Source organism: Opisthocomus hoazin, chromosome 4 (genome assembly GCF_030867145.1).
Source record: "Opisthocomus hoazin isolate bOpiHoa1 chromosome 4, bOpiHoa1.hap1, whole genome shotgun sequence".
NCBI lineage: Eukaryota > Metazoa > Chordata > Aves > Opisthocomiformes > Opisthocomidae > Opisthocomus > Opisthocomus hoazin.
Genome location: NC_134417.1, coordinates 91,637,117 through 91,648,449, shown reverse-complemented (window position 1 = coordinate 91,648,449; position 11,333 = coordinate 91,637,117). Strand labels below are relative to the sequence as shown.

The window sequence follows — 11,333 nt, the reverse complement described above, 5'->3', positions numbered from 1 at the left end:
GCTTGTTCAGCCTGAAGAAGAGAAGGCTGAGAGGGGACCTTCGAAATGCCTCTAAATATCTGCAGAGTGGGGGTCAGGAGGACGGGGCCAGACTCTTTCCAGTGGTGCCCAGCGACAGGACAAGGGGCAACGGGCACAAACTGAAGCAGAGGAAGTTCCAGCTGAACATGAGGAAGATCTCTTCCCTCTGAGGGTGATGGAGCCCTGGCCCAGGCTGCCCAGGGAGGTTGTGGAGTCTCCTTCTCTGGAGATATTCAAGCCCTGCCTGGTCGCGGTGCTGTGCAGCCTGTTGTGGGTGACCCTGCTTCGGCAGGGGGTTGGGCTGGGTGACCCCCAGAGGTCCCTTCCAACCCCTGCCATGCTGGGATTCTGTGCGCTGGGTATGTGCCCCGTCTGGCTGCGGTTTCCAGGGGGTTAAAGGCTCGGCGGGGGAGGGGATGAGTAAGGGCGCAGGAACGCCGAGAGCTGGGGGGGGGACACACACGACACCGTTTCCCGCACTCCTCCCGCGGCTGGGGCCCCCGTCCCATGCCCGGCGGGGGAGCCGGGCCCGGCGGGGTGCTGCTGGGCAGGGCAGGGCTGGGGGTGCCCGGGCCCAGCTCCACGGTCGCTCCCCCAACGCTCCCGCCCGAACCCGGCCCCCGCTCCGGAGTGGGCGGAGCCGGCGAGAGAGGGGCGGGGCCCGCGCCCGCCCGCCGGCAGGCGGCGCCCTCCCTGCGGACACACACAAGATGGCGGCGGCGGCGGCGAGAGGTGGCGGGTCACTCTGACAGCGCTCGGCCGCCATGTTGGTGAGGGTGGGAACGGCGGGAGCGGCGGCGGCCCTGCCCGGTGTCCGCCGGTTGTGGCGGGGCGCGGGGAGCGGGGCCGCCACCTGCTTCCCGCTGGGCCGGGCGCTGCTGGGCGTGCGGGGCGCCGAGGCCGCGCTCTTCCTCCAGGGGCTCCTCACTAACGACGTCACGCGCCTGCTGGCGGGGGACGGCCCGCCCCCCCCCGCCGCGGCGCCGCCCCGCGCGCTCTACGCGCATGCGCTGAACGTCCAGGGCCGCTGCCTCTATGATCTCCTCCTCTACAGGTGAGACCACTGCTCGGGGGGGGGGGGGGGGGGGCGCTGGACGAGACCACTGCCAGGAGGGGGGGGCGGCGCGGCCCGTTGCCATGGGGACGAGGGCGCGCGGCCTTGGCGGGCAGGTCGTTCCTGTCAGCGGCCATGTCGCGCACCGGTCTCTGAGGCGTTTCTGGCTTATCTTTATAAATTAACGGGCAGAAAAGCGCTTGCCACGTCTGTTTTTCACCGGTGGCTGCGGCCTCTGGGAGTTACCCCAGCAGAAAGCGTAATGATTTTCATATTTTTACAGCAGCCCTCAGGGCGCCGTGTCTGTTTTCGGGCCATAGCTGAAAGGAGCGGTGTGTGGCGTCTCACGGGTGCTGTGGTGAGCGGTGCCACACCACCTGATAATTACACCTGATAATTACACCTGATAATTACACCGCACAGACGGCTGGTGCGGGCATGGTGTTGGGGGAAAGCGTGGCTCGCTGCCCGGTTGGTGTTAGTGGTGTGGTCGCTCATGGAAGGCACAGCTGAACAAAGCCTCGCCTCCTGCTGAATGTCACCTTGCTTTAGGTAAGCGTGACGGGTACAGAGAACTCTTAAGGTTGGACCTGTTTTGGTCCCCGGGAGAGGTGAGCGTGGTGTTTGCTAGGAAAGAGCAGAACAGATGGCTGAAAAAGCTCAGGGATTTCACTGCCGGGAGCTGAGTCCTGCTCTTGTGTGTGCCAGCAGCCTTCGGTGAAATTCCCCAGATCTCTGGATTCGCACCAGGATCACAGAATCACAGAATGTTCGGGGTTGGAAGGGACCTCTGTGGGTCACCCAGCCCAACCCCCTGCCGAAGCAGGGTCACCCAGAGCAGGCTGCACAGCACCGCGTCCAGGCGAGTCTTGAATATCTCCAGAGAAGGAGACTCCACAGCCCATCTGGGCAGCCTGGGCCAGGGCTCCATCACCCTCAGAGGGAAGAAGTTCTTCCTCGTGTTCAGCTGGAGCTTCCTCTGCTTCAGTTTGTGCCTGTTGCCCCTGTCCTGTCACTGGGCACCACTGAAAAGAGTCTGGCCCTGTTCTCTTGACCCCCACCCTGCAGATATTTGTAGGCATTTCTAAGGTCCCCTCTCAGCCTTCTCTTCTTCAGGCTGGACAAGCCCAGCTCCCTTAGCCTTTCCTTGTAGGAGAGATGCTCCAGTCCCCTCCTCATCCTCGTAGCCCTCCGCTGGACTCTCTCCAGTAGCTCCTCATCTTTCTTGAACTGGGGAGCCCAGAACTAGATAAAGCGATAAAACTCAAGATAAAGTGTGTTGGCTTCCGGTGGTGCAGGGGTTTGTTTTTCTGACCTTGTGGGTGTTACTTTTTTAGGCTTCATGAGAGTCCAGAAGAAGAGCCGCACATCCTGCTGGAGTGTGACAGCGACGTGCTGGACGCCCTACAAAAACATCTGAAACTGTACAAGATCCGGAGGAAAGTAAACATCACCCCTTGCCTTGACCTCTCTTTGTGGGCTGTTGTCCCCGGGGAGCAGGCTGGACACGTTGCCGGTTCCCTCGCTCAGTGTGCAGACAGGGCTCTAATTTTAACTCCTGACCCCAGAACAGAAGTCATGGGCTGGAGACTGATTACAAAGAAAGGAGCAAATGTAGCGGACGTTATCCCTGGGAGTCATATTGGAAATATTCAGGATTACCACAGGCTCAGGTATAAACAAGGTAAAGCCAAGTCCTGTTTCACACTCTGTGTCACTGGATTTTGGAAAATTTGTTTGTTATGTGTTATCACAGTTCCATCTTATTATCAGAATCCTTACACTGATATAAGACAGAGGAATAAATGATCAAAGCTGCACTGGGATGTCTCAATACGTTTAACTTGTTAATAAGCACAGGTATTGTTTGCTGCTTTGAGGATAAAAGTGATCCAGTAGTTCTAATTCTGTCTGGCAGCAGAATGAATATTTGGATACAGTTTCCTGTTACTAAGGTTATGGGGCGGCAGATCAGGAACACGAACGGCGAAAGAAAACCAGGATTATTCATTTTCTTAGAGGGAGACTTCGGTGGTTTGAGTCATTTTGATTATTTTGGGATTACGCACAGTCTGCGTGTTTTCCTTGTTGCTAAGGAAGGAAAAGGAAACACCCTAACTTACTGTCCTAAAAATGTATGGCTGGATTTGCAGAGGTAACTCGGAGGCCAAGGGGTGGACGTTTGATCTGAGAGGCAGCTCGGTCCCGGGAGCCCCTGGGCCTGTGCAGAGCTCCCATTGATTTTGCTGCGCCCGCACAGACAGTGGATTAAATTAATTGGCAGACTGAAAGATGATGGTCCTCTGCTTAACCCTGAGTCCGTCTGGTTCAGAAAAGCGAGCTGCTAATGGGTCAGACTGGGCTGGACTGTGGTGGTGTGCTGCCTCCCTGAAATGCCAGCACTTGCCTGCTGTGCCACTGCGGAAAGCTGCATCCAGCACTCTGCTTCAAAATAATACGATTTTTGTGTCATTGGTCACAAAAAGAACAACCACGTGTACCCACATTCAGCATTTGAGCTTTAACAAGGGCAGCTGACCAGCTTCCGTTCTTTAGCTTTGAAGTAAACAACTCTTCCTGACATTAAAGCCCATTTGTGGGGTGTGGGTGAGAAGGGTTTTGCCATTGGCGTTCCGTGTACGCTGACGTGTTTGTGTGGGGTCTGCATGGTTCTGGGGACTTTGAATTTCCACCGGTGTGGCTGTGAGGTGCTGTAAGCTTCGTGAAGTCAGGGTCAGTGCAGTTCTCTGTTTACCCTGAAGAGTAAACATCTTTTACGGTTAATGATTTCACTCAGGGCCAAAACGGAGTACTGGGAAGTTCATTATTTCACACTGCTTCTTATGGGTTCTCTTGGTTTTACGACTCACAGAGGAAGCATGCTCCAAAAATCTCAAATACTGGAGATCTCACTACATTTACCCGTTGGTTTTATTTTTTTCCCCAGGAATTCCCGAAGGTGTGAAAGATCTCCCTCCTGGAGTAGCCCTCCCGCTGGAATCAAACCTGGCCTACATGAACGGCATCAGCTTTACCAAAGGCTGCTACATCGGGCAGGAGCTGACAGCCAGGACCCACCACATGGGTGTCATTCGCAAACGTCTGCTGCCGGTCCACTTCTCGGCGCCTTTTCCCAAGGGCGGCGTTCCTGAGGGTGCCGAGATCTTAACGGAGTCGGGAAAGTCAGCCGGCAAGTTCCGGGCTGGAGGAGGTGAACTTGGTATAGCGTTGCTGAGGTTAGCGAATATGAACGAACCACTCTGCCTAAATGTAGCGGGGGATAAAGTGCAGCTCACTGCGAGTATACCCGAGTGGTGGCCGAAAACTGCGAGTAAATAATTGAGGAGCCACCACTCACACATTTGCCTTACTGAGACTGTATTTTGTGTGATAAGTTTGGGAAGGCGACCCTGCCTTCGGCCATTTGTGGTGTTTGACTGGGGGAGGGGAGCGTCACAGGATTCTTCAAATTGGGGCTAAAGGGCAGGAACCCAAACCAGCGGCGGGTCGCTGAGGACAGGAGGAGAAGCTGTTGAGCGTTGTGGAGAGACCCGTGCAGCCCACGCAGGGGAGCGCCCCTTTTCCTGAGGGTACCCCGTGTTTGTTTACGGGGTGCCGCGTGTCGTTGGGTTGGATTCGGCTGGATTTTCAGTCCACCAGGCGCTCAGTCGGCCCGTGCCCTGCGTAGGGCGCGGTGGGTGTTCCGACGGAAGCGAGCGGTGGGAGCAGGAGTTTCCCTGTTGTATGCACTGCATGTTTCTGTTCAGAATAACCATTCTGTGGTATTATAGCGTTTTTTGTTAGCGGAGAGCGTGCCGCTCTTACCTTGCATCGGATCCATACTTGGGTTCGCTGCAAATTAATCCTTGCACTGAGCTGCTGCTTTAAACCTGTTACTGGGTGGGTGGTTTTTCCCCACCACTCTACCTACTAATTGTGTTCAGGAGGAGGAATGCCTCGTACTCCCCACTTCAGACCTTGATTTTGGTAAGTCCTCCCTGGTGGGAAAGCTCTCAAACATCCCCGGCTTCAGCGCCGGCAGAGGGAGCGCAGCCAGCAGCAGCCAGCTCCTCTGCCGCTCCAGGCCTCAGTCACGCACGCTTCCTTCACTCTCCTTCTGTTTTGGAGAGAAAAGTGATATTTTACAGAAATAAGGCGCACTGGTGCGTGCCCTGGGGTGACTTATTGTGTTGGTGTACTGGTGCTTGGCAGAGTAACCTCATACTAGAAGCACATGCCCTCCAGTTGCCAACAACAGTTGAGGGGTGGATTTTTTTGGCACCAACGTCTCTGCTTTGTCATCTCGTAGAAACAAATCCAACTTCCCTGAAGCCTTTGGCAGGGTTTCCCTCGCTCCCTGCTCAGAGCTGGTGAAGGGGCAGAGTGTCCCCGTCTCAGACCTCTGCTCCTTCGCTCAGCTGCTGGCTCTGGTTGGGGTTTTCTCCATCCACCGTCCCCTGTGGGTCTCCGGAGCAGCCCAGTACTTCAGTGCTTCTTTGCTGCTTTTTTTCTGGCTCCTGCTGCTCTTCTGTCTTCGCGCTTTTCCTGGTTTCTGCAGCCCGTGGGTTCCCCTTTCCTTCCCCCGCCCCGCAAAGCCAACCAGCTCTGTCCCTCCTAACCCTGCAGTCGTTTATGGGAGCCTCGTGTATTTTTGTATAACGACAAATCCACCGCGCGCCCGCTCGTGGAACGGCGCCTGAGCGGAAGGGTGTGATGAGAGAGATGAGCGGGGGAGATCCCATGCGGACCGAAAAAAAAGGCTCTGGCGTGCACATCTGTGACAAAAACCGTCCAAAGTACATTCTGCCACTGTTCCGGTGTCACCGTCACAGCGAGAGGAATTTATCTGTGAAAAATGCCCATATTGTTTAAAACTCTATGCTTGCTGTCAAGTGAGTTTGTGGAATACCTCATTAAAAGTTTATTGTGTCAGTAATTTAAATGTGACTGGTCTGAAAGACAAGAGACGCTACCTTTTATTTACCTTGTGTGAAGATACACAGCAGAATACTTTCTCGGGTTGCTTGCTGACAAGAAACAGGCCCTAGACTCTTTGCCACGCCTTTGTCAGGTTTGAGATTGTTAACAAAGCCTTTCTGCTGGAAAAATAAGCGAAACCGCAGTGCTTCGCGCTTGCTGGATCCTCCGAATGTGACAAAGGTGAGACCGTGCTGCCCACACCGATCCCGCTTTGCCAGAAGCAGCTTCTCCTCTGCCGCCCGTTGTGTGAAGCCTCCTCGGAATAGTTCCATTGTACTGGCGTGCCCGAATAAACACATTTCTTCTGTTTGGGGAAGCCCCACATCTCTCTTTTCTGGCGCACACACACGCGTTTCTTTTGTCTTCCTAACGTCCGTGTAAGGCTTTTCTGTTGCTGACAGCCGCAGGTTACAAATGTGGGTGCTCAGAGGCAAAACCCACAGGCGGGTTGGTTTTTCGGAGGTACTAGATTGCTTCTGGAGGGGGTGATGAGGCAGAAATGGGAGCGGGCAGCCCCAATCCTCGCTATCCTTCTGTTTTTATACTCCCTCAGAGCCTGGTCCTTGGCTCAGGCTGGAGGGCCAGGCCATCGGCTGCAGGGCTGATTTTGCAGGGGTCTTTGCCTCGCTGGCAACCCAGGACGGAGCAAATCCCCTTCAGCCAAGATAGGACGGAGAAAAGCGCGGTGAGGAGCTCCCCACTGCAGAGCTGGCTGAAAAGGGGGCAAATGACCCCCTTGCTTCTCCGCCTCACAGAATCACAGAAAGTTAGGGGTTGGAAGGGACCTCTGTGGGTCATCTAGTCCAACCCTCCTGCCGAAGCAGGGTCACCTACAGCAGGCTGCACAGCACCGCGTCCAGGCGGGTCTTGAATATCTCCAGAGAAGGAGACTTCACAGCCTCTCTGGGCAGCCTGGGCCAGTGCTCCGTCACCCTCAGAGGGAAGAAGTTCTTCCTCGGGTTCAGCTGGAACTTCCTCTGCTTCAGTTTGTGCCCGTTGCCCCTTGTCCTGTTGCTGGGCACCACTGCAAAGAGTCTGGCCCCGTCCTCCTGACACCCACTCTGCAGATATTTAGAGGCATTTCGAAGGTCCCCTCTCAGCCTTCTCTTCTTCAGGCTGGACAAGCCCACCTCCCTCAGCCTTTCCTCGTAGGAGAGATGCTCCAGTCCCCTCATCATCCTCGTAGCCCTCTGCTGGACTCTCTCCAGTAGCTCCTCATCTTTCTTGAACTGGGGAGCCCAGAACTGGACACAGTACTGTAGATGAGGCCTCCCTAGGGCAGAGCAGAGGGGGAGGAGACCCTCCCTCGACCTGCTGCCCACACTCCTCTGCATGCACCCCAGGAGACCATTGGCCTTCTGGGTAGCCAGGGCACACTGGTTGGCAACTCTGGCACACTCAAAGGGCTGAAATGTCCTCAGCGCCGCTTCTGATCACCGATGTCTGCAGGAAAGAGGGAATTCTGAGGAATAAAACAGCGGCGCCAGGCCCATGCAGCAGCCCCTTTGCCGCCCAGGGTGGGAAACCAGACGCTTTCGTGGCGCAGTTCTGACCGGTTTTCGTGCTTTCCCTCAGCAAGGCAAAAACATGGCGGCTGAGGGGACCTGCCAGGTAACCTGCTCAGGCACTTGTCTCAGTACAGCTGGGGGAGGAGGGCTCTGCTCTCTGAGGCTCCAACCCCTTTGCGGTCCCCTTTTTCTGGCAGTTCCCCCTCGCTGCCTCAGTTTCCCCTCACCCTCCGCAACATGGCGAGTTCCCCCCCCGGCTCAGCCGTGGTTCGCCCCTCCCCTCTCCAGCCCGCCCCCCCCCCCGCAGTGGTTTCTCCCACCCGGGGCCGTTGACCGCTTCCCTCCCTTCCCGCTCCTGGCCGCGGGAAGCGGCGCGCGCTGCCGGGCTCTCTCATGGCGGGAGGGGCGGAGGGAGGGGGAGGGCATGAGATGGTGGCGGGCAGTGCCCGGCCTTCGGGGCTTCCCGGGCAGAGGCGAGGCGTCGGCGCTGCCGGGACGGGGCTGGGGCCGCAGCGCTGAGGGAGGGTGAGCGGCGAAGGGGAGGTTGGGAGGCGCCTGGCTCCCGTGAGGGGAGGAAGCGGCGGCGGGGTCTGCTGGGCTCCCTCAGAGAGGGGGAACCCGTCTGGCTGCCGGTCGTATCTGCCAAATTACCAGCCCGACTTCCACTTGCCTCTCATGTGCAACTTCGGGAGCCGTGAGCGGTGTTGAAACACCAAAAATCAGGGATGTTCCCGCACGGGGAGGTTGCGGGAGAGAGCTGCGAAGCAAACAAGCACTGCAGCCTGAAATCCCGGTAGGGTGAGGCGGGAGACACTTTCCCAGGCTGCAGAAGGGAGTACGTTGAAAAGTTTGGTTTCAGAAAAAAGAATCTTCTTTTTTGCCCCTTATTTTTTTTTTTTACTGGAAGTAGCCTTTGATTTCATCTTTACGGTTTTTCCCATTTCCTGCCGTACTGAAAAGCCACAAGAGTTGTCTTGGTGTGGTGGCGGGTCTGGAAGAACGACTGGCAGTACTTCAGTCCACTGTATTAACGGGTGTTCTGCGGAGTTACTAAAATCACTGCCATCTGCTATTTAAAATTCATAATTGAATGAATTCATGCTGCTTTGGCCAGGGTGATGCCAGGAGGTTATGTGTGAGCGTCTGCTTTGCACCGAGTTACTTGAAGTTAGCAAACTTAAATAATCCTTATAGATATTTCTAGCTTTATTAATATTTTGAGCGTGTTTGCCTGCTGTTAACATGTAGCGGAAATAACACATTTCTGCACGGACACTGTTACTTTGAGAGGAGGGGGTAGCTGCTACTACTACTTGTAGCTACTTTAGGAGAATGTTGTTGGGAGCACAGGTTCTGCTGGATGGTGATGCTACACTGTGACTTCAAACTGTTCTCTCAGCTGCCTGGTATTTTCCTTTTAGAGACTCTGAGCCCTTCAGGAAAGGCTGTCTTTTTTTTTTTTTTTTTTTTTTCTGTAACATGCTGCTCTCAAGCTAGAGGAAATAATTTACATCTAAACTGTTTTTGTGGATTCGTGTCTGAATTTCCTCTTTTTCCCTCTGTCTTGCCCAGGCCAAACGAGTGTGAAATTTGGCTGTCGGACATTCGAAGCTGTTGGGGTCCACTCATGTGACTAAAATTAGTGCATGTACTTTCATACTGTGCTGCTGTAACACTGGAAACAGTTGAGCTTTCTCTGTTTTCTTTAATCCCTGATCAGAGCATGGTTTGAGATTTTTTTCTCCTTGAAACACTTGAGTTCAGCGCGTGCTGTTGGGAACAGTGGTGCAAGCTATTCCAAAAACCTAAATGTGGAAATGGGTATAAAAGCTTCCTGTGCCATGTTTATATACGTTGTCATTTTCAGATTGTGCTTACATCAGACAGTTGTAGGAGCTGGAGGAGAACAGTCGCCATCTCTGAGTGCCGTTACAGCTTCATGGAGAGAAACCGGAGGGAGAATATAATCAAGGGCTGAGGTTTTTAGCATGAAAGAAAGCCTTCAACTAAAATAACCTTTAATTTTAATTCTTGTTACAGGAAGCGTGGGGCTTGATTTGCTCACACTGCAAGTCGTTGGTAGTTACTGAGCTGGAGTGAGCCAAATAAAACCTTTCAGTAGCGAGACAGGAACGGAAGTGGCAAGTGCATCATGACTGGCAAAATATCCCATTCATTTCATTCATTATTTTTTCATGTGGAGATAACCAAAAGCCTGGAAGTGCAAGAGGTGATGAAATTGTCATAAGAACTCTTGTACTGTTAAATATGATGTTGTTATACACATATTGTATATTATATGTATATTGTAGTGATTGAAATTTCCTCACTGGGTCATGCTTCCTGATTACAACTTAAATGGTTTAGGTAGTGTGTGATCACCGGAGAATAATTACTTAGAAATTACTTGCTGTGAGGGAAGGAGGAGAAGGTGCATTTCAAGACCTCCCACGCTTCTCTTTCCCATCTGAGAAGCGTTTTCTGGCTAAATAAAGCAGTTCAGCTGTATTTCTCGGGCAATCCCCGTTAGCCTCTGCGTGAGGGAGACACTTCCTAAGGCTCCCGGTTGCTGTCCTGGATCCTGCACCGCGTAGCTGTTGTACAACCGAGGAAAGACTACAATTCCCATAGTACTTCCACATACTGGTACTCCAGTGACATCAGACATTACATGGCTGAGACTGGTTGTAAAGCAAGAAGACTAAAAATGTAAGCTCGGGGTTTCTTTCACTTCTGTAGCAGGGCTTTTGGCAGTGTGAAATCTTTGCTTACCAGGGGAGGATTTCAGTTGCTGCAGAGGTATTTGAAAGGGTGTGTATCTGAAGAAAATATCAGGTGACATTTAAGGGCAAGCAATTTGTGCTGTTTCTCGTAGTGTTGGTGCAGCTTAGCAACTCCTCTGTCTAGGAATAGCCGTGTGGAGTAATTGCTTAATGCCAGCGCTGCTGCTTTGTCTCAAGGGGCCCTTTCCTTGCCCGCAGCCCGAAATCTGCTTGCTGCTTTTCTGCTGATTTTGTCCTGCAGCTGCGAGGGGTGGAGGAGAGACGCTCTCCACAGCCTGGCAACAGTTTCCGTGTGCGTATCGCAACTGAGGCGTGCAGCGTGCGTCCCGTGGCAGCGATGTTTGGGGAGGTAAACGAGGTGCGGGCTCCAGAGCTCGGGGATCGGCTGCTGCCGCTGTTGCAGTGCTCTGGCGTGTACAGCTGGCGTGTTTGAGTGCCTTTGCTTCCCCAGTGGCCTGTGCTGGTGGGAGCAATGCAGGCAGGGAGCGGCTGGTGAGAACGTCTGTGCAGGTTTGTCTCGGTGGAAGTTGATTCTTGCAACGGGATGAGGTTTACGTGGGGTTTTGTTGTTCAGGAGAGATGCTAGGTGTCTGGAGTAATGCTGGTATTTTAGAAAGCTGGAAAACAATCCAGCAAAGCGATTTTTGCAGTGTAATAATTGCTTAGATGGCTGTAATGATGTAGTTTAAAGTAAGTGCAATGATTTATTAGCCTGATAGTGCCCAGCCTTTCAAGTGATCGCATATTGTAAGTGCCTAACAAAAACATAGTTCTCCAAACACAGACGTCTCTTCATGTTGACCAGCACAGTCTTCTACTAGGGCCACTGAGGAGAGACAAAGTGGATGGGAAACTTGGGAATACTTGCTGTCATCCTTTCGCTGAGAAATGTAATAAATTCTCAAGCTGTTAATAGATTCCCCTTGCATTTCTCTTGAGAAACAGTTTAGATCTGTTCAATGACGTTGTGACAGTCTTTGCCCAAGT

General features: G+C 53.6%; 2 protein-coding genes across 6 annotated transcripts in view; both read left to right on the top strand.

Annotated features, from left to right (window-relative positions):
- Positions 1-741: 741 nt before the first annotated feature.
- On the top strand, positions 742-6,371 carry IBA57 (iron-sulfur cluster assembly factor IBA57). Of its 4 annotated transcripts, none has more exons than XM_075419926.1 (3): positions 742-1,075; positions 2,413-2,759; positions 4,023-6,371. In XM_075419926.1, the coding sequence occupies exons 1-3, from the start codon at positions 786-788 to the stop codon at positions 4,412-4,414; spliced, it is 1,029 nt and encodes a 342-aa protein (XP_075276041.1). In that variant the 5' UTR covers positions 742-785; the 3' UTR covers positions 4,415-6,371. The 4 variants fall into 4 exon arrangements, with proteins under 4 accessions (XP_075276041.1, XP_075276042.1, XP_075276045.1 ...); XM_075419927.1 differs by having other exon boundaries at positions 2,413-2,748; positions 4,023-4,323; XM_075419930.1 differs by having other exon boundaries at positions 753-791.
- A 3,359-nt stretch (positions 6,372-9,730) lies between these two features.
- LOC104326247 (uncharacterized) overlaps positions 9,731-11,333 on the top strand; it is a 38,846-nt gene continuing 37,243 nt past the window's right edge. Inside the window, exon 1 of one of the 2 annotated variants that reach the window (XM_075419925.1) lies at positions 9,731-9,793. The gene's annotated coding sequence lies outside the window, so the exon portion shown is untranslated. Of the gene's footprint in view, positions 9,794-10,217; positions 10,273-11,333 lie in introns of those variants that run through there. The other variant, XM_075419923.1, reaches the window with a different exon arrangement.